Here is a 26,455-nt window from a genome sequence, read left to right as displayed (position 1 = left end):
AAGGGTTTCCATATCTCAGTGTGTGTTGACACTAAAGAGCATCTGACGTGGGGGGCTCACAGATCTGTGAGTGAACAGGAAATGAGAGAAAATGGAGCTTATTAAGCACCAGTGCAGACGTCTGTTGTAACCTCTATCGATATCTCAAAGTTTAGACTTATCACTGGAGATTGTGCAAATGCTAAAATGATAGGGATTTCATCCAGACAGCTGCTCCTCTGAATGGAAACAAGAGAATCGGGGCAGTTCAGGAATCAGTCAGCCCTCCATGCCATCCGAATCCAGATGAAGGTCTGTAGGGAACGGCCATAGTATCTGTTTTACCCCATCCTTGTGGACACTCTAGGCACAGGAGGCATGTCCTCAGCACAAGCACACTGATGAAAAGCATCTGTAGGTCCCTCTCAGTGACGCCCACTGCAAAATCAAGTGTGGTTGTCATGGTTACTGTGGTAAAATAGGTCCCATCGTCCTTGTGATGATGGAATTTGCTAATCATGCATGTGTACACACATGTCAGGCATACATCAAGTACTCCAGATGTAGTTGTTTTGAATTTTAATAAGGTGTAATTGGCAAGTGAGAATTATATATATTTATAGGGCTCGTGAGATGCTGCAGTCGGCCAAAGGCACTGGCCACCCAAATCTGTTGACTTGAATTCAGTATCTGGGACCCACAAGGCAAAGAGAAACAACTCCAAGTTGTTGTGCGACCTCCATATGCATGTTATAGTGTTAATATACCCACACATACACATAAACATAGAATAAGTATAATTTTATAATTTTTTAAGAATTGCAATATTATAGTCTACAACACAAAGTATTATATATGAACACACATATAATGATTAAATAGAGCAACATATGTATCATCTCATACACTTATTTTGTGACAAGTTCAGACATATAAAGTGTGATTAGTGACCACAATTACCATCCTTTAACTAATGTCTTTCTGTTCTTCTGCCTCCATCCTAGCCCCTGCATCTGCCATTCTACTCTCTGCTTTTACACTAATTCAACTCACTTCAGAAGCCACACATAAAAAAAAAAATTATTCAGTAACAAATTTTGCCTCGTTTATCTCACTCAGAACAGTATGCTCCAGGTTCATTCACAAGCACTGAGATTTTTCTTCCCGTTTTAAGGCTGAAGAATGTTCCTTTGTGCTGGTGTGTATCGTGTCTTTAATCGGCCTAGATGAAAGTCGATACCACATCTCATCTACTACAGATACTGCAGCAATACACGTGGAGGTACAGAGGTCTCATCAGCACGGTGATTTCGTGGTTTTGGATAAACACCCAGAAATAACATGGCTAGATTATACAATAACCCTATTTTCAATATTTTGAGAGACTGCCATACTGTTTTTCACAAGGCTGTAGTTATATACATTATCGCCAATAGTGTACAACAGGTTCTGTTTTGACCTCAAACCTTAAATATTCAAAACATATGTGAAATACCAAAGGGAAGCCCGTGCGAGTAGCTGAGGGAATTGTTATAAATTTTACTCTCTAAACTTCAGGATGTGTTTGCTTTTGCTTTAAGGACTCTTCTGACAGCCTGGCCTAGCCAAAACCAGTTTAGGAAGAATAAGTTAAAAAAAGAGATCAAACAACTTGTTTTAGTATTAAAACAAGAAGAAAGCCATAAAAAGTTTGACAACTGAAGACACAGAAACATGGAAAGAATAAGAAAAAAACAGAATGAGGAAAACATGGTTTTCCCCCGGGGTTTTTAACACTCAGAAAACTGACCCCAGCTTTAAAAGGCATGTGCGGATTGTGACATTGCATGAAATGTCATAGCTGATGCTCATATTCATGATGCACACATACCAAAAATAAGCCTTGCCAGCGCTGTGAAGATCCAGGAACCCATGAATGCACAGAGGTGCTTCATGGAAATCCAGTCCTCAGGAATAATGGACAGTTATACTGACTTGCCTAAATAAACATAAGCCCTTTTATTTATCTGTGCCAAATCTCGTATCATTTGTTGGTGTCACTTGATACCAGGAAACCCTTACGAATCTCATCTTACCACCAGATTCTACACTGACACCCCATGGCGTTCGTTCGGGGCGTGTCCTGAATGTGCAGGAGCACTTATTTCATAGCCAAACCTAAAATCCCCATGGCTGAGTCATGAATAGCAACAACATTGATAAGCCTCTGGAACAGAGATCTTAAAATGGGCCCATCCATTTCCGTGACGGGCACTAAGTAAGCTTTCTCATGAGCAGCATCCATGTGCCCAGACATCATCTCCTCCTGCTTCCTTGAAAACAGGCTTCATTTTGACAGCAGACCCTTGCTCCCACCCAGCCTGTTTCTTCACGCATTGTTCCTGCTCTTGCATAGACGCCACCGGAGAGCACAGTGCTTTCTCACTTATTAAGCAGATAACATCACTGTTCTTATTGGATGCAACATCCACATCCCTGAGACTGTGCTGTAGAGCTTGACCATCTCACATCAAATAATCTCAGGGGCTCTGTGAGGGCTGGAAAGCTACTATCTAGAGCATCTGCCTTCCACACTGAAACTGTATCACTTACTGCAGGTACAATGGGATAGTAGCAGCCGGGGTGGCGGGGGGGGGGGGGGGATTGAGAATCTATAGATACATAGCAAGACAGAGCCATTCCCACTGGCTCAGGATTGCATCTACCTGAAGGCAAGTTTACGAGGAAGACCACAGCATGCTATGTGGTCACCACCTAACTCATGCTTGATAATGAAACACAGAAGACAGGACTGTCTTCCCTGACACAGATGCTAATTCACACAGGTCTAACTTTCCCGAGTTCTTGGCTTTCTTGGCTTGATTTAGGTCACTTGTGTCCTGGTTTTGGAAACTGATCAGAGGTGTGAGCCGAACTCCATACATCCTAAAGCCAGCCTATTGTTTCGGATTTTCCTTAGTTACTTGACTCTTCTTGTAACATTGGCATAGCCTTCAAAGTTTACTCACTTTTCTGTTAGTAGTATCCCTCTCTGCCCCTTTCTTTGATTCCACTTGCCATCTGGACATTTTAATTATATAGATGTCTGTAGGTAATACATAAGGAAAACCAGGAAGAACGTGAGCCTGTGACTTCATGGGTTTTTTGTTTTGTCTTCTTTTTGTTTTGTATCGTTACTTTTCTTCTTAAACTTGCTTCTCTTTCATGAAATCTAAGTAGGCATTTTTTTTTCAGTTTCTTGGGAGTGAGTAACTCATAACACTAGCCAAGTAGCAATCTTTATAAGCTAAAATGGATGTGAATTACAAACCAAGTTGTTTTATTTTAGCTAAACTAAATAGGGTAGATGGGAAAAGGGACAATGCAAAGCATATGGACACCACATTGGCTAGTTTGTATTGATTTTATCTGCCAAACTAGATATAATCACACTTTTAAAAGCAAACCCCTACAATGTGCCTTTTGATAAAATGTCACCAATGCATTACATACTTTGCAAACAGTCTTTGTAAATCAATTTGCACTTATTAGATTTATTTAAACGATAGCATTAGAATTCCATGCTGAGTCTTAATTTGGTTTAAAATAACTCTCTACATGCAGAACATTTCCAAGTTTAGAGAGGCGATTTCCCAATTATTTTCATGCCGCCAATGCTAAATGTGTTTAAATGACTGGCTCACCTGCACATGGTGGGTTGTGTGAAGGCAGTGGATGCATGTGTTTTACCTGAGCTTAATTAATAGGGACCAAACGATGGAGAAAGAAGAATTAGAAACAAATGAAAAGCAAAGGGTCGCTCTCCCAGAAGTAGAGGGTCGCGCGATGCCGCTGCACAGGTATCCTGTGCACCTATGGCAGAAGCTGCGGCTGCGGCAGGGCATCTGTGCACGCTTGCCCGCCCACTTCTTGCGCTCACTGGAAGAAGAACGGACGCCGACCCCGGTACACTACAAACCTCACGGGACCAAGTTCAAGATCAACCCCAAGAATGGGCAGCGTGAGCGCGTTGAGGACGTACCCATTCCAGTTCACTACCCTCCAGAGTCCCAGCAGGGACTGTGGGGTGGAGAGGGCTTGATTTTAGGCTACAGATACGCCAACAACGACAAGCTCTCCAAGAGGGTGAAGAAGGTGTGGAAGCCACAGCTGTTTACTCGGGAGCTTTACAGTGAAATCCTTGACAAGAAGTTCACCGTGACTGTGACCATGAGGACCCTGGATCTCATCGATGAGGCCTATGGATTTGACTTCTATATTCTCAAGACCCCTAAGGAGGACCTGGGCTCCAAGTTTGGCATGGACCTGAAGCGAGGGATGCTGCTGAGGCTTGCTCGCCAGGACCCCCATCTCCACCCTGAGAACCCTGAGCGGAGAGCAGCCATCTATGACAAATACAGGAGCTTTGTCATCCCCGAGGCAGAGGCCGAGTGGGTTGGCCTGACGCTGGAGGAGGCCCTGGAGAAGCAGAGGCTTCTGGAGGAGAAGGACCCTGTACCCCTGTTCAAGGTCTACGTAGAGGAGCTGGTCCAGCGGCTTCAGGAGCAGGTTCTGTCCAGGCCCGCAGTGGTGCAGAAGAGAGCCGGTGACCACGCCTGAGCACTGGGCTCAGCCTCCCCTGTGGGCAGTGGGCGAACCCCACTTGGCATGTGCTGAGCACACAGTTCCTGTGGTAGACTTTTCAGAGAACCCTTCTGTGCCAGGACTCGTGGAAGTCTGGAGCGGAGCAGATGCCTGTCCAAGCTGGTCAAGTCCTTCTAGTTCTTGGGCTGGAATAAGTAACAGTCTGAGGCAGCCTGCGCCACAGTAAAGTGTGTTGGTTTGCTTGGAAAAAAAAAAAAAAAAAAAAAAAAAAAAAAAAAAAAAAAAAAAAGCAAAGGGTCATAATGAAGGCATTATAAACTTGATCTTATTGATTGGCCTTTGCTACAGACCTCACCAATCCAAAATGCTTTCGATTTATGCAGTGTTCACAGGCTGGGCAGGAGTTCCATCTTAAAGGCTCTATGCCACTCACAGGTCTCTTTGAGGAATGGCTGTCTTATCATCAGGTATGGATCCAATGATCCCTGACATGATTCTCAAAACCCAGCCTTTTGCTCAGGTTGGTTTTGTATAAATTATCTCTTGGTTTAGACCTTCATTCTTCACTGTGAAATGAAGCTAGCATGTTATGATGGTTTGGATATGAATGGCCCCTGTAGACTCATGTATTTGAATGCGTGGTCCCAATTTGGTAGAAGTATTTGAGAATTAGGAGGTGTGGTCCCAAGACAGGAAGTATGCTACTGGAGGTTGGCTTTGAAGTTTCAAAAGACTCTCACTATCCCCAGCCCGTTTTCTCTGCTGCCTGCTTATTGACAAAGATGTAAGCTCTGAAGAGATTCCTGCCACCAAGGTTTTGCTCCACCATCACAAAGTCTAATCCTCTGAAACTGTAATCCTAATTAAACAATTTTTGTTTTGTAAATTGCCTTCTTCTTCTTCGTGGTGCTTTGTCTCAGGAATAGAAAAGTAATGAAAACATTTGTGTTCTCTGAAAGTGACTCCAGACCTCTTATAGATACTGGCTAAATAATATCAGAAAGCTAGTGAGATTAATTATACAGTTTAAAAATAAGGTCACTTCTCACTAACTGAAGATACCGTGTTTACAGCTAGCCAATGGGAGTTTGCAGAGAAAGGCAGAGGCAATTATTTTACTGAGTGTATTCCTTGTGGTGTTACTGGCTATACCTTATGCCTACATTTTTGAGTGCATAGAAAAATAATTATATTAAGAAAAGAAAGATATTGTTCAGATAGTGGTGGCACATGCCTTTAATCCAAGTATCCAGAAAGCAGAGGCAGGCAGATATCTATTAGTTCTAGATCAGTGTGGTCTACAGGAGTTCCAGGACACCCAGAGCTGTTACAAGCCCTGTCAAAACAACAACAACAACTAACCAAATAGATAGATAGGTAGACAGATGATAGATACATAGATAGATAGGTGATAGATAGATAGTAAGAAAAGGAAGACACTGTCTTTTTTTTTTTTTTTTTTTTTTTTTGCTTTTTTCAAGACAGGGTTTCTCTGTGTAGCCCTGGCTGTCTTGGAACTCACTTTGTAGACCAGGCTGGCCTCAAACTCAGAAATCCACCTGCCTCTGCCTCCCGAGTGCTGGGACTAAAGGCGTGCGCCACCACTCCTGGTGACACAGTCATTTCTATTTTACAGATGGAGAAACTGAAATTGAGAAATCTGAATAATGTTTCAGTGAAGTTAGTGATAGGATAATTGCATCTGTGGATGCATGGTTTCTAGACTTTTCTACCACGTTACGAGTCTCGGGTCTCATTTCCTTATCCGTATAGTAAGGAGTGTCTGCTTGTGCACACCTGAATATTGGAAATATGTATTTAGAGGAGCAATGGGTTTTTGTAATGGAAATTATAAATAGAATATTAGTAAATCGAAAGTCTATGTATAGCTGGGTGGTGGTGGCGCACACCTTTAATCCCAGCACTTGGGAGGCAGAGGCAGGTGGATTTCTGAGTTCGAGGCCAGCCTGGTCTACAGAGTGAGTTCCAGTTCTCAAAAAACCAAAAAAAAAAAAAAAAAAAAAAAAAAAAAAGAAAGAAAGAAAGAAAAAGGAAAGAATGTCTATGTATGAGGAAGGAAAACAAAGGTAAACTGATTAGTATCAAGTAGCATTATAGATATAATAGCTAAACTTGTCTGAAGATAAAAGACCAACCTGGGATGTTGCTTTCTTCTCCACACTACTTCTTTTCTCTGGTCTTCCCCCTCTCTTCCTCAAGTCTGTATCTACATATATCCTTTGCCTGCTGGTCTTACCTCACTTCACTTCATAAGCTAAACTTTTCCTAGCTAAGTCCCAATTGGACCTGTGACTGAATCAATGAATCTAAGATGTACACCCACAGTCCAGTGATAGAAACAAATTCTATTGTCCCATAGACTTTCCTGTAAGCTATACTGAAAACTAGATTCTCCAGATGGACATCTAATTGTTCTAATCATAAAATCTATTTTCCTCACCTAACTTCCGTGCATTGATTTTCCCATTCCTATACTGGCTCAGTTGGCAGTCTACACAAGTCCTGACAGACTGCCTCTTTACCATCTAAGGTTTCCCAAAACTTGGATCCAATGGAGCCTAAAGAATTGCCATGACAGAAAGAGAGGCACTTAAAATAAGTACCATTACTTTGGTTTCTATTAGGTCAATGTAGACTTTCCCTAAAACATTTGTTTCACAATTAAATTTAAATAACAGATGCACAGCAGGGCCATAGAGTTTAAAATCAATTCTTTTGGAAGTGTTGCTTGAAACCATGTGGATGAGATTTTTTTTTTTTTTTTTTTTTTTTTTTTTTTTTTTTAGGTAGCCTGAAAAGGATGGTGAGGTCTGGAGAACTTAGAAATGACAAAGATTTAGTTGAGTGGAAAGTGCTCTCTGGGGAAGTCCCTCTTCAGCCTCTAAATGTCTGCCAGGAGGAGGTTCAGAACACTGATTTCTTTTTACTCTTCACTTTTATTAATCACCAATTTTAAAAATTAAAGAAAAAATGTGCACTGATGTTGATAGAGGAAGGAAATTCATTTTCAGGTCCAAGAAAACTTTGCATAGATTAAAACTACAAGGATCTGAAATACTAAAAGTGTGTCTCTTCATATAAATTACACATATCTTATTATTTATACATTATGCATATTAAAATTTGCATAATGATGACTTACTGATGCAGAACAAATTTAACTATTTCTTTTTTTTTTTTTTAAAGATTTATTTATTTATTATATGTAAGTACACTGTAGCTGTCTTCAGACACACCAGAAGAGGGAGTCAGATCTTGTTACGGATGGTTGTGAGCCACCATGTGGTTGCTGGGATTTGAACTCCTGACCTTTGGAAGAGCAGTCGGGTGCTCTTACCCACTGAGCCATCTCACCAGCCCCCCTTTTTTTTTTTTTTAAAGATTTATTTATTTAAACTATTTCTTTTCTGGGCCTTATTATATTAGATATAGTATCAATATCCAACAACAAGGACTCTTTCTGTTTCAAACATTTTTCCAGTCATATGAGCATGGAAAAACATCATTTATAATTAGCTAACAGAAAGAGTTAACTGCAAGAAATGTAAGTAAAAATGCACAAAATACTTGAAAGGGAATATTCAATACCAATATAGTTACCACAGCTAGAACACATAGAAAGATCAATCTGATTTTGTCTGTAGAAAGACTTAATTTCGAAAACTGTATATTTTTCTACACTATCACTACAAACTGAAGAAAATGCAAATAAAATTTATGAGTGGGTGGTAACTGAAAAAGCTTATTTAAAGTCGACATGAGGTCTGAATAGACAAAAACATACACAAAACTATGTAAAGTAAAACCATTAATTAGTTTGCCATGGCACTGTGAGTCTGACATGAGAAAAAATAAAAATAAAAATCTAGAAGTAGGCTCAATGTAAGACTCATTTGTAATGCTTTAAATATTTTATAACTTCCTATATGTATACCATGGTTATAACTGTGTACAAATACCTCATCCCTCCCATCCTAGTCCTGCTGACCCTCTTTGTCCCAAATAGTTTTCCTCCTTTCACATCTGTTTAAAAGATTTATACAGGAAAAAATTTAATATATAATAAAAGTAAAATTTTAGTTCAGTGGGGAAATGATTGATTAGTATGTAATATGGAACCAGGAAGTAACTGTGTAGAAATACATACACAAAAGATTTCCAATTAACATCTTACAACAAAATAAATTCTACGTGAATCAAACAAATAAAAATATATTCATAGTTATTAAAGTTATAAGAAAATATTAAAAATTGTTATTGTTAAAAATAACTTTAGCACCATAATGTTCTCTCTAAATATAGCTACAAAGGGCATTAACAAATGGATACTAGAGAAAAAAATTGGAATCTCATATGGATGCCTTAAGACACAATAAAACATTTAAAACTGAAAAAAAAAATGGAATATTTTCACATATACTATGAGAAAAAAGATAATTTCTTTCATTTGAAAATTGTTCACATAAATCATAAACAGACCTTTCACCAAATAGAAAAACCTACAGAAGTCAAATTTTAAATTTTGAGTGTCAATAAAACATAAGAAGTCCAACTAGTAACTCAGCAGTCGGACCTTAAATGTACGAGGAAATACAACTTTTTATTTGATCAACAGGTTGATAATGCAGGCAAAATTGTGATGATATGAGGGTTCATATGTTGTATAGGGATGAGGGATGTATATTTGTAGATTTTCAGAGTGCCGGTAGGTGATACCTGTTAGCTTGTCATTGCCCTGACAATAAGTTGGTTTGACAAAACTAACTTAGTGAATAAGAGGTTTGATTTGGCTCCACAGTTTTGAGGGACACAGTTCAAGATGTTGGAGAAGACTTAACTGGAGGAACCTAGGTCACACTGCCTCTGCAATCAGGAAGTAGAGACACGGGACTGCTTTTGTTCAGCTGGCTTCCTCTTTTCTGACTTAGTGAACCTAGGACCCTACTCTAGGATGGTGGAACACATTCAAGGTGGGTCTTCCTTTCTGGCAGCATCCACTCGGCCATCTTCAGAGCTGTGTTTCTTAGGTTGTTTCAAACTTGGTGAAAATGATAACAACGATGAAGCGTCATGAGCTCCTTTAACCGAGAGGTTCTGTTTCTCAGATTTGACAGCAACAGCTATACATAGATGAAATTAAAATATCTCCCAATAACATATCTCCCAGGATATTGATTCATATCAATCATGAATCCAATAGGCAGTCAACACAAGATTAAAAACCTTAAATGTAGCCAGGTGTGGTGGCGCACGCCTTTAATCCCAGCACTCGGGAGGCAGAGGCAGGCAGATTTCTGAGTTTGAGGCCAGCCTGGTCTACAGAGTGAGTTCCAGGACAGCCAGGGCTATATGGAGAAACTCTGTCTCGAAAAATCAAAACACAAAACAAAACAAACAAAAAACCCAAAACCAAACAAAAACAAAAAAACCTTTAAATGTTCACTGATGGGGAATGGCTAAATAAATTTTAGTATTTCTGTAGAACTGAATAACAAGAAACCATTAAAGAGTAATATTATCTTATTGTCTCAGTACCGCATATAGAAATAAGAAAGTAATTTTACAATAAGTTATATATAGCATATATGATATAAAATAATCTGGACGGTATTTTCAGTGGGGAAACCTAACAGCCTCCTTTGGATACTATTACGTTCTTGTTTTCAGCTCTTTCATGATTCGTATGGTTTCCATACACTGAATAGTAATAAATTTATCAGAAAATGGTAAAACATACCAATGTAGAATTTTAGTAAGAAAACTGATAGGAGCATGCCTTGTGGGAAGGCTTAACAAGTAGGTTAAGACACAAATCAGGTACAGGCTTCTCGCTATATACCATCTACATGTTCCCAATGTCACAGGAGGCACATTATACATCAGAATACAATTCTGCAAAAGAATGTTTAATGTTTCCTTGTGCTTTCTAAAGTGGCAGAAATTTCTAATCAAAGCAATCAGTGAGGGAAGTGTAAAATGATTTTTCACATACATAGAAGTGTAAAAATACAATTCTTAACATGTGTATAACATATGCATGTCATACTTACAAAGGTTACTCTTTCACTCCACCTAAATAATGAAATTAGTATAAAAAAGCATATCACAGTCCAATTCAAGCAAAACTTAAGCTTAAGTGGCAGTTTCTTTTTCTCTAGACCTCAGAGAGAAAGTAGAAAACTCTAGAAATTGCTTCTTATAGAATTGGAAGAATTAAGAAATAAGGGAATGGATGTATAGCAAACAAAGACAGAAAAAAAAAAGAATCAGGCTAAATTTTACAATAGCAATCAAAAGGAAATGTTTTCTAAAAGGATTTTCCAGTTTTCTTTATTAGTGGTTTTAAGAAAAAACATCTTTTCTGACTTTTGAGATACCCTCTCAGGGTTCTGTATCTTTCCCTTAAGCTGACTCTGGAGACTTTTCATGTAAAGTGGTCGAGAGCCGATCTTCTTTAAGCAAATCTTCTAAGTAAGCATCAATCTGCTGCAGGTCTCCTGCTGGACCACCCTGGAAGAGAGAAGCCATAGTCACTCCAGGAGGAGAGGCTCAGCTGTTATTCCTGTCCCTCTGGAAGCCTCCTGCAGTCATCGTGGAGATTCATGCAGCAGCAACCCTACATCACAGTCTGATTAATGCTCTTAACCTTTGCAAATGTTTTCTCTCATTTAATCTTATTTTACGCTTACAAGTGGTTAAGGATTTGAATAATGTTTTCTTCTTCAGTGGAAGTCAGAGTTTTCCTCTTTCAAGAATTGGCTGAAGTGGTAGTGCTGACAGAAGCCCAAATACAATTACTATGTGTGAAATAATTTAGCATAAATTATCTTTTTGCTCTTTAATAATGTAGCCTCTTAATCACTTACTGGATCACCAGGGATTTCTCCGTCTGGCAGCATGTTAAAACCCTTTCCGGGCTGGTGAGATGGCTCAGTGGTTAACAGTGCTGACTGCCCTTCCAAAGGTCCTGAGTTCAAATCCCAGCAACCACATGGTTCACAACCATCCAAAATGAAATCTGATGCCCTCTTCTGGAGTGTCTGAAGACAGCTACAGTGTACTTACATATAATAAATAAATAAATAAATAAATAAATAAATAAATAAATAAATAAATATATTTTTTAAAAAAACCTTTCCATCTGGGTTTGGGGAACAGAAAGAGATTGGGCTGGATGGTGGGGGAGAAGCCCCTTACCACCGGAGGTGAGGGTCCTCATGGTTCAAGTCCCCCACCTTCTCCATAGCTCTTCCTGGGTGAATGGAGGAGTGAGGACTGCCGCCTGAGCTTGTGTGAAGTACTTTTTGTGTGTCTCGTTTTGTACTCAATAGAGAAAGAATTCTTGGTGAAGCTGAAGATGAGGATATTAGAGAAAATGAACTCTCCCACTTCAGCATGTTCACAACTTAAGACATGAGAAGGCTAGGCTGATTCCATGACAAACTTCAAACTGGCAGTTAAGGAGACTAGGCCTAAAAACTGCACAAGTCCAGGCAAGCCCAGGCAAGTCAATTACTAATAGAAAAAAAAAAGCCCAGGCTCCAACTTCATGACCAGGTAATGTCCCAGCCACCTGGCCTGAAGCAGTTTCCAGACTTCCTCAGCTACTTTCTCAGTAATGGTTCCCTCCACAATATGTTCCCAACTCCCCTACCCCTAACACCCCCACACACACACACACACAATGGAATGTCCGTAGAGATGAATGCAACAGATTAACATAGAGGTCACCTACTCTGGAATTCCCTAATGTGCTTTAAATCAGGCCAGCAAGCTCAGTTGGGTGTCTCTATCTTGGTAATGGGAGACCCCAGCATGCTAGATTTCTGCTGAATAAAACACTCTTTGCGTTTACATACTGTTTGAGTCAGGGTATCATTCTTTATTGAATCATGAACCCTTACAGACAGAAACCCATGCAGCCTGGATTCAACTCTGTCATGATATATGGCAGATTTGCCTGTCTCTTTTCCAGTCCAGGATAAAGCCACCCCAATTCTCAAAGTTTTCCATAAGGTCCTGCCTTCTCACAGTGTGCGAAGCTCCAGAAGACTTACCTCATGACTTAAATCTAAAATATCACAGGCTCCTTAAACTCAGTTTTGACTCTGACTTCTCCATATATTTCTAGAATCCACAGAAAGCCTTTACAGCTTTGGCTACTATATTTAAGTTTTTGATATAACCAAGATTCCTATGTGCTGTCTAGAAACTGGGCCACTCTTATAGGTCTAGAGGGACATGGGATAGGGGCATGATATACTGTGGGGAATTGCAGGCTGGTCTCCAGTCGAGCTGAGGTCTGAACCCCGATGGTCATATTTACCTACATGACATGGTAGGCGCTCCCTCATGCTCCTGGAACTCCAGCCCCTGCCTAAGGTACCACCTCCCACAGCCCCCACAAGAGAAGCATGGTCAGTAGTCAAGTAAGCAATGGCCCAAGCTTCTGACCTTCAGGCTAAACTCCTCCCCAGTTACCTAGCAACAGGGAAGACCTTAGAAAGGGGTGCTCAGCTCGCACCTCACTCTCTTATTCCTTTATCCTCTCACCTCTCTCTTCTCTCACTTCTCTCTCCTCTTCCCTTTCTCTTTGTCTTCTTTCCTCTTCTCTCTCTCTCTCTCTCTCTCTCTCTCTCTCTCTCTCTCTCTCTCTCTCTCTCTCTCTCTCTCTCTCTCTCTCTCTTTCCCCTGCATTTCTATAATAAAGCTCTAAAACCATAGAGTCTCTGCTCTGCTCCTTCAAGTTCCACTGACCACTCTGGTCAGTGTTGGGAACTTCTTCCCTTTTCCCTCTCTCCCACAACCCTGGTGGCTTTAGCAAAGTAGCTCAGGGTGGGGGGGGATCCCCAGGCAGGGCTGCCCTTGACCACCCCCTGAAGAGTAGGATAGAGGAATGCCCACCCAGGGATGAGTGGATAGGGTAGGTAGCAGCCCTCCCATGCCTGACTGACCAGAGAACAGGGAAACTCTGGCGGGGTGTGGGCATCTTTTTCTTTCCGTTATTCCCCAGGGCCCCAGGCTCCCCCCTTTTTTGTTCCCAACAATATACTAGAAAGTAAATGTATTTATAAAACTCATCGCTATGTACAGTGAAAGTATACCAATAAAAGAAGATGGGCCCTTACCCATTACTTAATTCATCATGGAAGCATACAAGCAAAAGTGACAATAATTTCGATTTATGATGTTTCCCTGGCTTTTGTTTTGTTTTAACTCCTCCCTCTGAGATTAAGAAAATTATATTTTTATTTTTATATAAAATAAAATTGCATTAAAATATTTCACTTCCTGAAAAAGTTGGAAATTATTATCTTTTGGACACATGCTATTGAGAGACTGATTGATTGGATCTAGAATTACTTAGTTAATAGGGCTCTGGGCATGCCTATGGAAGATTATCTTGACTGTGTTAAATGAGGTAAACAGACCCTCCCACTGTGTGCACTGTGGGTCTGGACAATGTAAGAGGATAAAGGGCCTAAGTAGTAGAATATATTCATTGCTTTCTGTCCTTGACTGCAGGTGCAATGTGGCCAGCTTCAAGCTCCTGCGCTCTGACTTTCATGATAGGCCACATCCTTGAACTGTAAACCAAAACACACTCTTTTCTCTCATAAGCTCATTTTGTCCAGGTATTTTCATCAACTAATGGTACAAGCCAATATTCTAGTGTTTCCTTGGAGAAAGAAGTGCAGAAAAATTCTAATGTATGCCTTGAAAGTTAATTTATTGTAACAGTGTACGGTTAGACAGACCAGACTGCTCGGTCTCTGTGTCTACAGCAACCCCTCCCCTCACAGGCATGGGCAAGCACTCTACTATAAGTACTGCTTGTAACTAGCTAACAGACTTCCAGGTCTTGCCTAGAGCCATGAGTTTTTACCAAAGAAAGTAGATTGGAAGCCACACATCCTGTCCCCACCCCAAACCCCTTTCCTGCTGGGCTGAAGAAGACAGCTGTGACACACCACCCTTCTTTCTCAGAAACATAAGACTCCAACTAGGCCACATGTGCCTGATTCCTCTCTTCATAGCAGTCACCATTTGCCTCTTTGTAGTGGTATTAGGGCCTGAACTTTCTTCAGAGCCCTGTCATTCTGTCCTCTGCCTGTCTGTCCCCAACAGTCTATCACACTATCCCTCGAGCCCAGATCTGAACCAGAAAGATTTTAGTATCATTACTGGCATCAAGGCCTGGGTTAGGCGGTTTCCCCAAGGTGAGTTAGCAAAGCACACCGTTAGGAGGGAGATCCAGTCACAGGCTCTTTCCCCAGAGCTTGTTGCTGCCCCTCACCCTGTCACTCACCAGCTGAAATTTCTGCAGCAGCAAAGCCAGCTTTGCACGGAGGTCACTGAGTTTCTCCTCAGTCCTCTTCCTTTTCAGTTCACACTGTCCCAGAAAAACTTGGTTGAGTAAGCCCCTTCTGTTTGCCTCATACACAATGGACTGCATTTTCCTCTTGAGTCTTTTCTCATACTGAGCCATGTAGATATTCTGGATCTGCGAAGGTTTTTAAAGAACACAAGTACATTTTTAACGACATTATTATTTCCCCATAATATCACAAAGCAATTTCACATTCCAACTCTGCACACAGCGGCTAAGAATCAACCATGATGCTTGAACATACTCTCTGCTGGAGAGGAAGAAGGAAGGAAGGAAAAGCATGTGGAAGTATTTATCACAGAAGGCATGGAGAGGCACAGAGAGGGGAGAGTAATGACCTTAGTTTTGGAATCAAGAAGAAACCTTGTGAAGTGTGACTTTGTTTTCCTCCTCAGTGGTATAATGTCATCTCAAGGAGCAGTACCACAGGCACTGGCAGATGGCCAGTCACGTGGAGCAACTCAGTGATGACCCATTGCTGTAACTCAAATCTGTACTATTCAGAGCACAGAGGCTGCAGAGTAAGGAATTCTGCTCTTGGGACCTTTTTTTTTTTTTTTTTTTTTTTTTGGTTAATATTATTTCCTTTTAAATCCTGATATAAAGAATATTGAAAGGCCCCCTAAAGCCCCTCAAGGATTAGGGTCTGGGCTGTTTTCCAAGATGTCATGCTGTTCCCACGGGCTCCTCTTCCATGTTAGAATGGTATTACTTACTCATATCAACATTTTGAGAGGACCGGGGGGAATTCTGAGAAAACAGATACAGGGCAATCCCCACTTTGATAAACATTTAAATGTTTCTATCTTAAGATTTCTGGGTTTGAGTGCTGGCTGGGTGGCAGGGAACTGTAAGACAGACAGACAGACACACACACACACACACTTTACAGCTCTCACTCAAATCCACTAATGTGTGCAAAGTTCTTCTGCACCATCTACAACGTCTGCTGGCCATGCTGCTTTCATGAGTTTTTCCTCTATAAAACCCAATGTTCAAACCCTCACCTGCCCATAGCTCTGTTTCCTAAACATTCTACTAACAACATCCTAAGTCAAGGCATTGAAATTCATTATTAGTGATACAAAGATACATAAGGCTGACTTTGCCCTCAGGCACGTCTTAGTTGGCAGCATGAGGTAGTGCAATTATTCAAGAATTCTATCTGCTGTGAGGAAGAGTTCCATGCTACCAGCTGGCTCTGTGTTGCAGTGGAGAGGGTGTGAGTCCGTTGAATTGAACAGCATTATGTTTCACCATACTAGCGAAATGGAATTAGCTCGGGCATCCATTAACAGATGAGCGGTTGGTTAAGTATATGCTTATACACTACAGAATTTATACAGCTAGAAAGAAAATGAAGTCATGACATTTACAGGACAGTGGGTGGGAACTAGTAACCACTACATTGAGGTGACTTAGGCTCAGAAAGACAAACAGTATGTTCTCTCTCCTATTCTGTGTATCCAGGTGGGAGCAAATATGGGTAAAGATGAGAAACTAGAAAGAGGTTTGCGAAAGAACAAAAACAGAGAGTGGGGTAAAGGAAGCAGAAAAGACGTGGGGAGAGCTGTGGAGAATACTGGGGTAAAAGGTTATATATGCAGTGTATATGTGCAGGGTTTGTATGAGGGTATATTGTAGTGTTTGTGTACAGAGTATATATATGCAGGGTATATGTGCAAGGTATATTGCAAGGTTTGTGTGAGGGTATATGTGCAGGGTATATGTGCAGGGTGTATGTGCAGGGAAGTGAGGTGGAGCAGAGAGAGCATGGGGAGAATCAACCATAGTGAAGTATGTATGAAAATCCCATATGAAAGCTGGTAAAGCAACTTTAATCAACCGATGATACCTTAGTTAAAGCCTCACCCTACAGCACCGTGACCTGCTGCTTATGTTGGTAAGTTTCCCTCTGAATACCTGTGGTTTTCATAAACTCAATTGAGAACAGTCTCTGAAAAAGCACCAGCAGAGCCGTGTGTGTGTGTGTGTGTGTGTGTGTGTGTGTGTGTGTGTGTGTGTGTGTGTGTATGCAGCATGCAGATGAGGAGACAGACTAGGAGGTTGGTTGATTGTTATGTAAACAAATCATGGATTTTTTTTTCCCCAAAGCTAAAACTACCTGGGAGCTTGTTTAATTTTCTGTGACTCCTCAACAATTTCTGTTTTGTTCCAGTCTTTCAAAGATTTGGAGATATTTCTTAAACTTTGAAAATTCCCATTTCTGGTTTAAACTAACTTCCATTTCAGTGCTACATAAGCACTGGTTGTGGGAACACTTGCATCTTCAAATTCAAAAAGATGTTGCTTCGTGACATCTGATGGGCTACACATTAATCTAAGTCTGGATAAGGACAGAAAAACTTGATTTTCTTCCAAACCTAACATTTCAAAACACATATTATTTTTTCTTTGGAGCAAAGGGTTGTTTAGATTTCAGGATATAAATGGCTTCATGGAAAGGAAGCTTACCTGGTTGAAACACGTTTTTAGCTTTTCGTTTATATTCTCTGGGCATCGCTCCAGCTGTTTTCATAAGCAATAACAGAAAAGGACATTAATTTTACAGAGTGATCTGTCTAGAATACTGTTAGAACACTGATGTTTCTAGTATGAAAAATCATCCAAGCTTAGAATCCACCAACACTGCTACTAGGCATCTTTTAAGCCTAATTAAGTTATTTAACTGAACTGACCTACCTGAATTTATTATTTTCTTTAAAGAAGCAAGGTAGCCTATGTTAAATAATAAACTCAGCCTAGTTTAGCAATCTGCAGAAAGTACAAATCAAGGTGAAGGAAAATCAAATGACAACTATCCAAAATGCAGTGTGAAGAAGGCATATATTTGGGTAGCAATAGACTAGGAGTCACAGGTATCTTGAGCAGGATTAGATAAGAGATTAGTTGATGCCACCCAGAAATGGCTCTTAGCAGAGAAAGCACCATGGTCCAGGAATAAGGCTTCAGACATGGTAGCATCCAGAATTCAAACAGGAAATAATTACTGTAAAGATGATGGGGTAGAGGTGCAGAAAACAAGGAAGTGGGCCATGAGGTCATGGATGCTATGCAAAGAAAGCACTCTGGGGAGAAAGCAGAAACCTGGGTTGAATACCTCTGGAAGTCAGGTAAGAAAACAACTACCACACTTGGCCCAGAGCTCACTGGTGACCCCTACAGGAAGGACTTCAGCTAAGCAATGCAGTAGAAGCCAATGAGAGGCTGAGATGAAAGAAGGTGAAGAAATGAAATCCTGGGCACATGGCACTTCTATCCTATTAGTAACCTGTGTTCTTTTCACTGAGAACCTTTCCTTGTGTGCCTGCCGATCTTACAGTCCATGCTGACCATGGTGGCCGAGAAGGGCCTGTCAGAGTCCTACCTGGAGTGTCTCTTCCCTGCATTGGCCTGCTACATGTACTCCTCACTTACCAACACCTCCACCTGGAGGGTACTAAACCCTGTTAGCACTTTGCCCCTAGATTTGAACCAAGGCCGGTGTGAGAGTCACCCTCTGCATCTGAGGCAGCTGGCCAAAGTTGTTCCTCCCATCTTCCATGGCACTGTCACCAAGAGGAGCTTCGGTGAGTGCTTTGTCTTCATCATTCCCCATGAGGTTTAGAAAGAGTACTCTGAACACCTCAGAGGGCTGAGCTGCACAATCCTTAGCTCAGCATCTCAATAATGGAGGATGAAATGAGAAACTCTATTTGGTAGGAGAGTGTTGTGGTGATCTGAACAAGAACGGCCTCTATGGGCTCAGGTTTGAATGCTTGTGTCCGCAGTTGGTGGAACTGTTCAGAAAGATTAAGAGGCACATTCATGTTGGTGGAGATGTGTCCCTGGGCATGGACTCTGAGGTTTCCAAAATCTCATGCCATTCCCAGTTAGTTCTCTGCGCCTTGTGCTTGTGGATCGGAATGTGAGCTCTCAGTTACTGCTCTAACGCCACACTTGCTTTCCTGCTATTACCATGCTGTCCTCCATGATAGTCATGGCTAACAGTCTCAGTCTCCGAGATCTTCTCTACCTTGCTTTGCCTGTGATGGCAGTGACTTCTCACATACCTGGTATGGAATTTCGATCTCCAATCACTGAAAGCCTTTCTATGTCCTCCTCTATGTTCACACTGTTCTGTCAGTCACCCAGTTCCAAAATAGCCAGCTTACCTCAGGATTTGTTATGAGTTCTTCCACAGATGTGCACTCAAATTCAGATGATAGCTGAAACTCGGGAACAAAGTATAGAAGAATTTCCCTAAGAAGACAATCACAACAAAATCATAGTGTACCCAGACAAGAGAGGCAGCACCCATCCTTAAGAACAGAGTTTGTCTCTTGTGTGTTTAACTTCCTGGCAGAGATAGATGTTAGTTCCTATTAATTATTTTGTTTTCAACATTAACATCTTCAGGAAACAGAGACTGGGGTTGGAACTTGGATGTGGTCATAAAAGGGCAATAGGAGGGAGCCTCTCAGAGATGGAGATGCTCTGCTTCTTGACTGTGTCAACAGTAATACCTTGATTGTGGTTTTGTTCTTCAGTTTTTCAAGATATTTCCATTATAAAAGTACACTTTTAATTTTATTATCTCTTTAAACCATACATTGTATTTTATTATTTATTTTAAAGTTAAAAGTTCATTAAAACAATAAAATGAAAGGAAAACCAAAGGAGAAAAAGAGGATAGGAAGGAAAGACAAGCAACAGAATAGAAAAGGAGAGGGAGAGAGACAGAGAGAGAGACAGAGAGAGACAGAGACAGAGACAGGGGGCGGGGGTGCTGGGTAGATGGCTTATTGGGTAAAACAGAAAGGGGCTGGTGTTCGGATTCCCTGCATCAATATAACTAACTGCTGGGTGAGCATAGTAGGCACCTTAATCCCAGTGTTCCAGAGGCATCTGTACACACACACACACACACACACACACACACACACACCACATACATGTCACAAACATGCAAACACACACAAAGGCATGCATAATCACAGATATATCCCTGCTTGTGTGTGGGGGTGGGGGGGGGGGAGATAGAGAGACAGAGACAGAGGCAGAAACAGAAGAGACATATTTAAAAAGATTCAAAGATTCGCAATACCTAGAAATCTGCAACTACCATTCTAGGAAACCTCTGCACCTGTGTGAATATCCTTTTCTATAGAGAATTCAGTGTTGAAAGCTTCCTGGAGAAAAACCACTACTGGCTCTATTCACTCCACACCCTCCTCCTCCCCCCCCCCCCCCCCGCAAGAACAAAGGTGTTTAATTACCCAAAGCAATACCCTTCATTAGAGTCTACAGGGCTAGTCTTGAAATTCACAGATGGACCCAGGCAGAAGCACAACCTTTAATCCTAACACTTGGGAAACTGAGGCAGGAAGATTGACTTTAAGACCATCTTGAGGGGCATAATGAGACCATGTCTCAAAGAAGAACAAAAAAGAAATCACATATGGATCTTAGTTTTCCCAGACCATGGTGTCCCCTGGTCTGAAGATCTTTTATTTTGCCAGAATATATCATATTTCTCTGGGATTAATTATATTCATGATACATATTTCATTTCTAAGAGAACAGAGAATCTAGAAATGTATGGCCAGCACATCTGAAAGTTGTGTGGGTTTGTTTTTTTGTTTTTGGTGTTTTTTTTTGGTTTTTTTTCTGTTTTGCTTTGTTTTTTTGTTTTTCAAGACAGGGTTTCTCTGTGTAGCCCTGGCTGTCCTGGAACTCACTTTGTAGACCAGGCTGGCCTCGAACTCAGAAATCCGCCTGTCTCTGCCTCCCAAGGGCTGGGATCAAAGGCGTGCGCCACCACTGCCCGGCTTGGTTTTTTTCTGATTCACTTACTATGTTTAGCCTTTTGTGCCTTTCTAAAGCAAGTTGTGGCTAAATGGCTAAATAGCTCCTCCTTTGGGAATTCTGTTCCACGGACTGACTAGACAGAAAGATAAGTGATACAACAATGCAGCCTCTAAATACACACACACACACACACACACACACACACACACGACCTCATTTTTCTGCAGGATTAATTCACCCCTGCCCAAGGTCAGGCACAAAAAAAAAAAGCCAAAGAGTAACAAAAGTTCACACCTGTAGGTTCTGATTATAACTATTTAGCAGTTCTTAAAACTTCCTTCCGTTACTGGCATGGGTCCCTTTCTCCTATTCTATCGTATTCTTTAAGGATGTTTTCCTTTGTTTCAGAGTTTATCATATCTAACTCTATAAGCCTATCCAATTTCAGGTTTCTTTAACCAGACACAGCCAGTCTATAATTCACTGGGGACCCCTAAAGGAGTTGTGCCTGCAAACATGCCAAAAAAACACCCTAAGAATCAACGCTCAATATGATGATTCTGGGCACTGCTGAGTCCATGTGCTCACTAGGGAGATGGTTTCTGGGAAGGTTTAATATGCCATTGCTGGCTAACGATAGAGGCAGACCCAGTTTAACGTCTTAATACAGTCAATCGCACTACCTCCTTTTGATCACATGGAACTCGTTAAAATTAATAGTACCGGCGTTGCACTGACATGAAGAAAAAAGACTAGCCAAGTGAAAAATAAGAAAGATGGTGAATCTGAAAAGAATGTTTATGTCTCCGGAAAAAAAAAAAGTTAAGTAGGAAAGCATTCAACCTCCGTTACAACACACTCAGGCAGCTCTTTCCTAGCCTCAGTGGGGAGAGCCCAGGAAGATATTCACCTATTCGTGGTTTTAATTCAAAATAATTCTTGGATGGATATCTAAAATATTGTAAAGGCACAAAATAATAACTATTATTATCAAGAAACTCTGGTTTACTTTCAGCAATGTCCCAAGTTACTTATTATGTAGTCATATCCACACATTTTTAAATGATCACATATTTATTCAGATACATATAGGTGCACACAATACATCAATATATCTATTATTATATTTATATATGTGAATGTAATTGACTGCACACTATCAAGTCTGAGTAACCAGTTGATATGCCCTGACTTTAATATCAGTAAATAAACCAGGCTAAATCTACAGTCAGTTAACTACAAAGCAAAGGGTAAGAAATAAATGGTCCTCTGAAAAAATGCTGTCAAAGGATGAAGCACTATAGGGAGAACTCATTCTTCAGACATTCGCTGGTAGGCTTAACAATATGACACCCATTTATCCATCTGCCTTTCCATCCATCCAAAGCCACTTGACTAGTGGCCTTTACAATCTTATAACATCTTTACACAGTTGGGTGTGCCCTCTTTCTGTCTCCTTTCTAGATGACTGCAGGGTTGCCAACTCAGGCTCAATGGGTGCTTAGCATAGCTAATGAGGAACATAGTGCTAGTGGTTTACTGGTCCATCAACCTTGTCTCCTTACATAAAATCAAGTGCCCTTAATCTCCTGGAGCAGGACTGCTGTTAGACATGACTCTTGAAGGATAGGCTCTATATCCAAGTAAATGTAGCCCTTCGGCCCTTAATGCTGCCACAGGGCTCTGTACAGATGCATAATAGAGTCTATGTCTACAGTGCTCTCTAGTCCTTTCACACACAGGACAGCACCTGGGTGTTAGCAGCAGCCATGGCTGGCTTTTCTTCCTTCCTTTCTTTCTACCATCTATTCTTTGAGAACTTCCACCTACAAGGGAATTCATTCAGTTGCTAAGAAAATCAAGGCCTTATGGGAATGTCCCTCCAGCGATCATAGGCTTTGTTGTTCTTCTTGGCTCAAAGTCCCCTCACCTAACTCAGCAAGTCCTTGAACCCAGAAAAATTAATGGTGCCCACTAAGTGAACTGGACTCTTGCTCCTACCCCAGCCCTCCCTATGACAGCTTTCTGAGAACACACTTGTGGACAATACGTTCATGGTATTGACAGTAAAGCCATCTCCTGTACCTGTCCCATTCGGAAAACCCAGAATCATCTCTCCTTCCCAGCTTCTCCTTTGAGAGCTGAGATTATGACATCTAAATTCCTTGAGTAACCATGTCTACAAATGTCCAAATTCAACCCACCAAAGAGTGAAACTCAGTTCTCTTCTGTAAGTTCCATATCTAAACCCACAAAAAATCCTTTTCAAAAGGCCATGAGAATGTCATGCGTATCTTTGTGAGTAGAAAAAAAAACATAATATTCAATAAAAATCTTCTTTATTATATTCAAGGAAAGAGTAGCCTATGTGTGTATATCCACCATACTGCTGGGTCACATCACAATGGGCAGCTAGTGACCACAAGTTCTCTTTCAAGGGACTATTAACTTATGGTGTATCTAACTGAATATGGTTAAGGAAATAGGCCATAAAAATCATTCCACTGAATGTATTCAAAAACATCCCCTATCAGCGGGAAGCCAACATAAAACAAAACACGGTTTGTCACTGCTTATTTTAAAGATTCAATACAGCATGTGGGAAAATTAGGAATTATTTTTACCTTAAGTGAGACAGCAGTTTTCTTGCTGTTTCCTCCACAGACATGCTTTGAGAAGGCATTGGTGAAGACGGTAGCTGACAGTCACCACTCACGGAGTTGATTTTGTGTCCAGAACGTGGACTTAAATCTTCCATTTGCACCCCGGGCAAGCTGGGATTTCTGATGTCAAGAATAACCATGTTAGATTCCACCCATTTCAGAAACATTCCCATGAGTTGTTAATACACAATGAAAGAAAAGGACAGGCATCAATGTAATACTCAGAGATCCCACGTATTTGAGTATACAAAAGTCTTATAGCAAAAATAACTTAGTCTTATACATTGCTTCAAGGTTTGGGGCTAGCATTGATTAAACACAATTTGTGATAATTCACTAATTATTTAGGATTGCTTGAGACAGTATCTTATCTAGACTTGATTGACCTTGAACTCACTATATATACAGCTGATAGTCTTGAACTCCTGATCTTCTTGTCCACTTCCCAAGTGCTGGGTGCTGGGATTTTAGGTATATCCTATCACACCTAGTCAACAATAGAGTCATATACCACTCACCTCTTCTCTGCAGGAAGAGACTTAGGTTCTATTTTATACTTGCAAAGATGCACAATAACCAAACATATAAGGGCCAAAGGTAAAAAGAGAAATTCCTAGTAAAGATATGAGGGAAGAATGTTCTGGAGGAACAGTTAATGATCCTAGAGTATCAGTCACGTGAGGGTGCATGAGAGTGAAGCAGGAGACAAGAACAATGCTTTGGGCATGGTTGGAACACAACAGTGACTGACACCAAAGGTGGTGGAGCAAAGGAGGTGGAGGTGGACACAGGTCAGATGGGTAGAGAGGGTAGACAGGCACTTTTATTTTCAAGTAGCAATAAAGATCTTTTTTTTTTTAAATCCTTTCACACTGACACCTATAAACCTCTGCTTCAAAGAGTTTGGTCTGATTATCCTGGGAAGGCCTTTAAGAATGGGGTGATAATTTAAATAATGAGGAAGGTGCCTCTGCTGCTAACTCTTCTTTAGCGTTAAGCATACTGTCTTACTTCACCCATCCATTTTACGATGAAGAATATTATATAAACTACTGCTTAGTCATCTGTTAAAGAGTATATATAAAACATCCAAGTGATCATTAATTATAATCTTCTATCTATATATTGACATTTTAAGATTTTTCTAAAAGCATTTTAAAGTTGCCAGAAATTGTCTCTGGTGTTGACAGTAAGGGTAAAATATTTTAGGCCAGATCCCAGGACAGCATTTCTTCTGTCAAATGTCACAGGGATGGAGACATTTCTCAGTGGTATAGCACCTGCCTAGCATCCTAAGCACTAACAAAACAACTAATAGCGGGGCGTACCTCACATTAGAATACTGAGGATTAAATGAAATGTATAACTAGTTCAGTTCTGAGGATTAAGTGCTCAACAAACAGTATCTAATAACCACTGTTATTATAATCATCTTTTTCATAGCTACTATCTCTTCTGGATTTGATCAATTTCTTCCATGAAGGTTGTTTTATATGATTATAGGTCTAACATTCATTTTATACTAAGTCAACAGGGCTTTTTGTTTCATTGGTTGCTTATTTTCTGTCTTTCTTTCTTTTCATTTTTTTTCTTTATTTTTTTGAAACATGGTTTGTTTGTGTAGCGCTGGCTGTCCTGAAACTGTCTCTGTAAACCAGACTGTCCTCCAATTCAAGAGATCTGCTTGCCTGTGCCTCCCAAGTGCTAATTAAAGGCATGTACGACTACCACCTAGCCTGGTTCAACAGTGTTAAAATGAACCTCAAGAACTAAAAGTCATACATTCACATAATACACACACACACATACACACACACACACACACACACACACAAACACACTCACCCCGAACATGCATACATTCTAGTATCTGGCTCTATCCAAATTTTTAACTCCTATTTTAACAAATACTTGTATATTACAGTCTTTTCCATGACAAGGCCTGGCCACAGCACTGGTGGATATCCAAATAAACATCAAGTGCCCACTATGGACAGGCATCTGTCTGGTTACTTAGAGACATGGGGATAAAAAGGCAGATTGTGTTCTTACAGAGTTAGGTTTATTTCTCATGGAAAAGGCAGGAAACAGCCAAGCAAGAGAGAATGCAACTGGTAAAGGGTTTAGCAAACAACTTTGGAAGCGGAAGGACTTGCCATGTACCTAGGCACTGCTGCAGAGACTCTGTGGATATCCACATCTGCCCAGGACAGCTAGGAGACCCCAAGGAAGGGAACATTGACCTGAGATCCAACTATAATGGGAGCGGGGCTGATGGGACACAGGCTGGCAGTGTGCATCCAAGTATCTATGTATAGACAGGGAAGGATGTCTGCATCATAAATAATTTAGAATTCCTGGGAAACAAAGTAGAGACTTCGTTTTAAGGAGGAATACAGTAAGGACTATGTATGCCATGGGGAAATTTAAATGTCACTTTCCAAGTGACAGGGCTACTACAGGCTTGTTTGTTTGTTTGTTTTGATTTTTTGGAGACAGTTTCTTTGTGTAGCCCTGACTGTCCTGGAACTCACTCTGAAGACCAGGCTGGCCTCAAACCCAGAAATCTGCCTGCCTCTGCCTCCCAAGTGCTGGTATTAAAAGCGTGAGCCACCGCCGCCCAGTGACTCTCACTTCTTTGGTGACTATACAGTAATTTGTAGATGGTTAGCTATTGTGAACAGGAAGTGAAGCTTGCTCCCTTTCGCTATTCCAAAATCCTCACAAAAGAAATGAAAAGATTTACAGAAAAGGAGAATGCCTATGCTTTCGGCTGTGCTGTAAGATTGGGTGTCATTCTTAATTGCCTTTGTTGCTATTATTTTCTGTCTTATTCTACTTCCACATTGATAATTACTTTCCAGCAGCGTAATTACACTCGTTTGGAATCTGTATAATTATAGTATACACACCTTTTCCAGTGAAGCGCTGAAGAATCTCCTTTCACTACTGGAGTATCATCACACAGCTCTTGTTTGTCTTCAAAAGAACACAGACAAAATATCAG

General features: G+C 40.8%; 2 protein-coding genes across 2 annotated transcripts in view; one reads left to right on the top strand and one right to left on the bottom strand.

Annotated features, from left to right (window-relative positions):
* Positions 1-3,782: 3,782 nt before the first annotated feature.
* On the top strand, positions 3,783-4,826 carry LOC110311722 (large ribosomal subunit protein bL28m). The gene has a single exon (XM_021185216.3). It carries the CDS (start codon positions 3,805-3,807, stop codon positions 4,576-4,578), a length of 774 nt encoding a protein of 257 aa, XP_021040875.1. The 5' UTR covers positions 3,783-3,804; the 3' UTR covers positions 4,579-4,826.
* Positions 4,827-10,986: 6,160 nt separating this feature from the next.
* The window catches only part of Morc1 (MORC family CW-type zinc finger 1), a 200,138-nt gene continuing 184,669 nt past the window's right edge, over positions 10,987-26,455 (bottom strand). The window contains exons 22-27 of the mRNA XM_021185413.2: positions 26,361-26,427; positions 23,410-23,559; positions 19,150-19,237; positions 17,450-17,503; positions 14,894-15,088; positions 10,987-11,094 (exon numbers count right to left, since the gene is read on the bottom strand). Of these exons, the coding sequence (XP_021041072.1) occupies positions 10,987-11,094; positions 14,894-15,088; positions 17,450-17,503; positions 19,150-19,237; positions 23,410-23,559; positions 26,361-26,427 (662 nt within the window). The remainder of the gene's footprint in view (positions 11,095-14,893; positions 15,089-17,449; positions 17,504-19,149; positions 19,238-23,409; positions 23,560-26,360; positions 26,428-26,455) is intronic.

This window comes from Mus caroli, unplaced genomic scaffold (assembly GCF_978045245.1).
Source record: "Mus caroli unplaced genomic scaffold, Mus_caroli_1 scaffold_17, whole genome shotgun sequence".
Lineage (NCBI taxonomy): Eukaryota > Metazoa > Chordata > Mammalia > Rodentia > Muridae > Mus > Mus caroli.
The sequence above is the reverse complement of the archived record's forward strand: the minus strand, read 5'-3'. Positions and strand labels throughout refer to the sequence as shown.

Excerpts from the sequence above, each read along its gene's own strand:
- LOC110311722 (XM_021185216.3), top strand. The coding sequence starts at position 3,805 with ATGCCGCTGCACAGGTATCCTGTGCACCTATGGCAGAAGCTGCGGCTG.